The 5304-nt window shown below is 30.8% G+C and overlaps 1 protein-coding gene across 1 annotated transcript; it reads left to right on the top strand.

The window, feature by feature from the left end:
* The first annotated feature begins 2903 nt into the window (after positions 1-2903).
* LOC108482601 (NDR1/HIN1-like protein 26) lies at positions 2904-3889 on the top strand. Its single transcript, XM_017785730.2, has one exon. It carries the CDS (start codon positions 2942-2944, stop codon positions 3782-3784), a length of 843 nt encoding a protein of 280 aa, XP_017641219.1. The 5' UTR covers positions 2904-2941; the 3' UTR covers positions 3785-3889.
* The last annotated feature ends 1415 nt before the right edge of the window (positions 3890-5304 follow it).

The following is a 5304-nucleotide window of genomic DNA, read 5'->3' on the forward strand; positions in this document are numbered from 1 at the left end:
TTTTTTGAAATTTAAAATTTCAGCCTTAATCGTAATGGTAGCAGTTAAATTCGTTAGGTCAAATTCTGTACTATGCATAAGTTGTGGATTTAGTCTTTGCTTTCCAATTTGATCAATTGTAGTCCCTATACTTTTCGTAAGTATTATATGGAAAAAACAAATTGACATGACATTATTCTTGTGCTAATACATTTGCCACATAATATTTTAAAAATAACAAAACTTAACTTAATGAATTTAATCCTACGTTTGGGTTATAATTGAAATTTTAAATTTTGGAAAATACACGGGCTGAAAATGACTAAATTAGAGTATAGTGACTAAATTCGTAACTTATAGATATTAAAGGTTGGGGAGGAACTATGGGTAGTTCTAGGTATTGTATCCAAAAGAGTAGATATGATAAAAAAGATAAAAAGCTAATTATTATTATTTATATTTAATGTTTAAAAAAAAGAAGATAAAAATATCTTTTCGCTCCTTCTCAATTTCAATATTGAATAAATTAGTCACTTTCAAAAAAATTGGAGCAATTTAATCTCTGTGAATTTTGAAAGTGAGCAACTAAGGACAATGAATCACAACATTAATATCTTACGCCAATTGTACATAATTTCGACTGATATAATAATAAAAAATTAGCCCTTGGTGTTTTCATATTTTGTCAATTTGGCTTTAATTCTAAAAAAAACTCAACAAGTTTAGCCTCAACATTTACACAAATGTTGTGGGCTAAATTTGTTAAATCAAGACTAAATTGATAGAACGTGTAAACTTTGAGGCTAAATTTATTATTATATCAATCAAAATCATGTACAATTGATGAAAAATATTAATATCGATTAATTATCCTTAGTTGTTCACTTTCGAAATTGTTGAGTAAATGTGCGAAAGGGATATGTATTAATATTTTAGGGTTAATATACCATTTGGTACTTATATTTGGTTTCAATGTTCAATTGCATACTCAAACTAAACAATATCACGTAGTCTAAATTGAACATTGAAGTCAAACTCAGGTACTTGTATGGGACAAAGAAAAATTTGAGTATCAATTTGAAAAAACTCAGGTACCAAATTGAACATTGAAGCCAAACTTAAATGCTGAATTAGGACAAAAAACTCATGTACCAAATTAAATATTTAAACTAAATATAAGTACCAAATAATGTATTAATCCATATTTTTAAATTTCAATTTCAGTTTACCATTGATAAATAGACGCCTATCATGAAAGTCCAAACTTTGAAATCTGAACCAACCAAGTGGATTATCTTCTAATCTAATATAGCAGTAACACCACATATGCCTATAAGTCAATAAAATAAAATAATTGAGCCAATACTTACGCAAATTTATCGATTAAGTCTTAGCTCTATAGGTATCGATATTATTATCAGTGTAAGAGAATGTAGGTTCGAGTGCGTTAAAATATAAATACTTGTCATAATTACGTGTTTAAGATGAATATTATCATATTGAAAATTTTTTAAAAGTCATATCTTCGTATTCATATGTTAAACATGATATTAAATACAAATTGTAGAACTCAACCTTGGTACAAATTGTATATACAAACATTGTAGCCCAAAGACTAGACATTATTGATCCCAATAAGTAATAAGACCCAAAATATTAATGGGCTATTTTAATGTTTTTTGCTAGTAGGAGGCCTCAACATAAAAATAATGAAAGATATAAATGCTTGTATTCGAATTTTAGTAGACCTATTTATGGAACGGATTTCACTCAAGCTCTAAAGCGTATATGAAATATGGAAGCGGTTGGATAAAACTATGAGGTCCGAAAATGGGCTTGAATAAAAAATTAGGCCCGTTTAAAATAATAGTTAGGCTTGAGCTTTAATATTCAAGGCCCGACATCAATTTGTAATATATATTTTATTTTTATATATTATATCACATAAAATTAAATATAGAATAATAGAATACTAAGTAAACATTAAAAAATATGTTGTCTAAATTTAAATTTTTAACAAAAGAAAATAATCTAAAATATTAAATATTGTTGTCAGTGCAGAAGATATAGGTTCGAGCACGCTCAGATGTGTTTGATCCTCTTATTTAAGGGTTGAGGAGGGATTATGGGTAGTTCTAGGCATTTGTATAGAAAAATAGTTATTAAATTTAAAACAATATATATTTTAAAATATACATATATATATATATATATATGATCTAGCCTAAAACGAGCTTGAATTAGTTTTTACAAATATGGACGAGTTTAGACAAAATTTTAAACTTATATTTTGAATTGGATCAAACTTTAGTAAACATAAAACATAGTGATATCATACATTAATTCAGCCGAATCACAATTTAAAAAAAATATATATATATATATATATATATATATATATTTATTAAATATGAATGTAGTTGTAAAGTATGTTAAAATCATATTCTATCCGTACTAGAATATTTATAATTTAAACAATAAACAAATTTTCTGCCACCTAATAATTTGAAAATCAGATTCTCTAGGGTTAATAAATCATTTGGTGTCTAAGTTTAATTTTAATGTTCAATTTGGTAATTGAGTTTAGTTTAATATTCAATTTAGTACTCGAACCATATGGAATTATGTGGCTCAATGAATATTTGACACATGTACCAAACTGAACATAGAAGCCAAAATCAGATACTAATTTGAATATTGAAACCAAACTTAGATACCAAACTGAGATAAAAAAACTTAAGTACTAAATTGAAAATAAAACCAAACTCATGTACCAAATAGTATATTAACTTTATTCTTTATCCAAATTTTACACATGCTTTTCAGTTCCTATACGCAGCGAAGATACCTTCATACCTTCAAGTTGGCTATTCGAATATCATTATATATATATATATATATATATAGTTGTTCTAATTAATGATTATAAGCACCAAAATTACACCCAAACTCCTAATAAACAATGGCCTTATATTCCTTTCTTTCCCCCATGCAAAAAGACATCAAATTCCTTGTAGATCACGTAATAGGCCACTACATAAGCAACACTTCCGTTTCATCACCCAAAAAATCGTCTCCGAAAACCTTCTCGAAAAGAAAAATGGCCCGTTCCGACAGGTTGCCGATCCGGTACACCCTACAAGACTACCCGAACCAACCAACCCCGCAACCGCAACCTCAACCCATCAAACGCCACCATACTGCCCGTTATTACGCACACCGTGTTCGCGAAAGCTTAACCAATCGAGTCATCAAGATTTTATGTACCATATTCTTGTCTCTTCTTTTATTTGTTGGCATTGTGTTGTTCATTTTATGGCTTAGTTTACGTCCTCATCGTCCTAGGTTTCACATTGTTGATTTCAATGTTCCTGGTTTGTCTCAACCTTCGGGGTTCGAGAACGCTCAAATAACGTTTAACGTGACAGACAGGAACTCTAATCCCCACATTGGAATCTATTACGATTCCATGGTCGGGTCAGTTTTTTATAAGGATCAACAAATCGGGTCGGCTCCGTTAATGGACCCTTTTTACCAAGAACCGAAGACGACTACGATCGTGTACAGTACGTTTGGTGCGGCGACGTTGACGGTGAATAGTAACCGTTGGAAGGAGTTTATGGATGCTAGGCAACAAGGGACGGTGATTTTCCGATTGGAAATAACTTCGGTGATTAGATTTAAGGTTACTACGTGGGATACTAAACATCATAAGATGCATGTTAATTGCGACGTTGCTGTTGGACCCGATGGAACGATCTTGCCGACTTGGAAAAACAAGAAATGTCCTGTCTATTTCAGTTGATTCTTGCATAACATGTTTTTTCTTTCTCATTGTCATTTTAATTGATTCTTCCATTGTTGTGTAATTATTCTTATTTTTATTTGATTTTAATTATAAAAATATAAATATATTTTATTATTTTTAAACAGTAACATGAGCTTTTTGAACGAGTCGAGATTAAGCTTGAATCTTTTAAAATATTAAGTTACTATCTGATCGGGTTCATAGGCATCTCTATGCGAAAATATAAGAACAAGTAAATGACTTACAAATTAAAACTTGCTCTACGAAATGGCAAACTCATCCTTCTATTCTAAATAAGCATAATAAAAAAAATTAAATTATATAATTAAATTAATTATTCAATCTCATAATATAAGAATTGTTATATTCCTCTATCCAAATAATGACACTTGAACAACAAATCCATTAGTTACCAATCAGAAGGCCACCCCCGAGCTTCACCTCCTGTCCTAATCATCTAGACAAGCAAGAACCACCCGCAACTCCAGGCCCTCGTCCTTCTATTATGAACATTATGTCGTTGGTCACAAAATCCCACATGGGTTTAACTGCTCCATATAACAAATTAGGAATGACAGGATCTATCCCATTACAGACATTCTCATCTTATCAAAGACATCGATCCCATGTGCTTCGTAATGATGGTTAGATGGTAGGTCCAACACGTTAACACCATCTTCCACGAGACCTCGCCTATAGATACCTCCAATAACGAGGAAGAGAGGATAGACTCTTCAACATACTAAGTCTATACTTTGCTAACTTACTCTCAGCAGTTAGCCTTCATACTCCCCCCCATTCCTTGTAACCCCTGGCTCTCCGCCCCGATTGGGTGAATTGGCCTCCATGACCACCATCACATCCTCCTTCGTGTCTCCTCTTTGTTGTATCACGACATCAGCAAGAGCTATTTTGTAGTTTAACATAAGCATGTTTGGATATTTTATATTGTATTTATCACACTATTATCTACAGGTGTTTATTTGTTAGGTCGGGTTAGAGTTGGGATCAACACACTTTATATTTGTCCAAGCTCAGCTCAGTCCAAAATATGGGCCTAAAGTTTTGCTCAAGTCTATCCATATTTGTAAATGACTAGGCCAAGTCCATTTTAGGCCCGCCTATATATATATCTATATATAAATTTTAATTTTAATTTTTAATAATTTTATATATAAAAAGTTTTTACATAATATATATTATGTATTGCATACTATATAAAACTAACATAATATTTATATAAAATAGAAAATATGTAAGGTGGATCGGGTTCGGGCCTAAGCTCAGACCATATTTTAAACAGGTCTAATTTTTTTGTCCAAGCTTATTTTTTAAACCTAATATTTTTATTAAAGCTCTCTTAAATTTTAAAATTTAAACGAATAATCCAGCCCATAAACAGATCTACTATTCTCGTATTAATTAAACATAATCATAGCCTTACATATCCAAAACACAAATAATTTACCAACGTCGATAGCTTGTTCATTAAAACGATGGCGGCCTTATTCTTTTCT

This window comes from Gossypium arboreum, chromosome 6 (genome assembly GCF_025698485.1).
Source record: "Gossypium arboreum isolate Shixiya-1 chromosome 6, ASM2569848v2, whole genome shotgun sequence".
Classification (NCBI taxonomy): Eukaryota; Viridiplantae; Streptophyta; class Magnoliopsida; order Malvales; family Malvaceae; genus Gossypium; species Gossypium arboreum.

Coding starts and splice junctions, on each gene's coding strand:
- LOC108482601 (XM_017785730.2), top strand. CDS start 2,942: ATGGCCTTATATTCCTTTCTTTCCCCCATGCAAAAAGACATCAAATTC.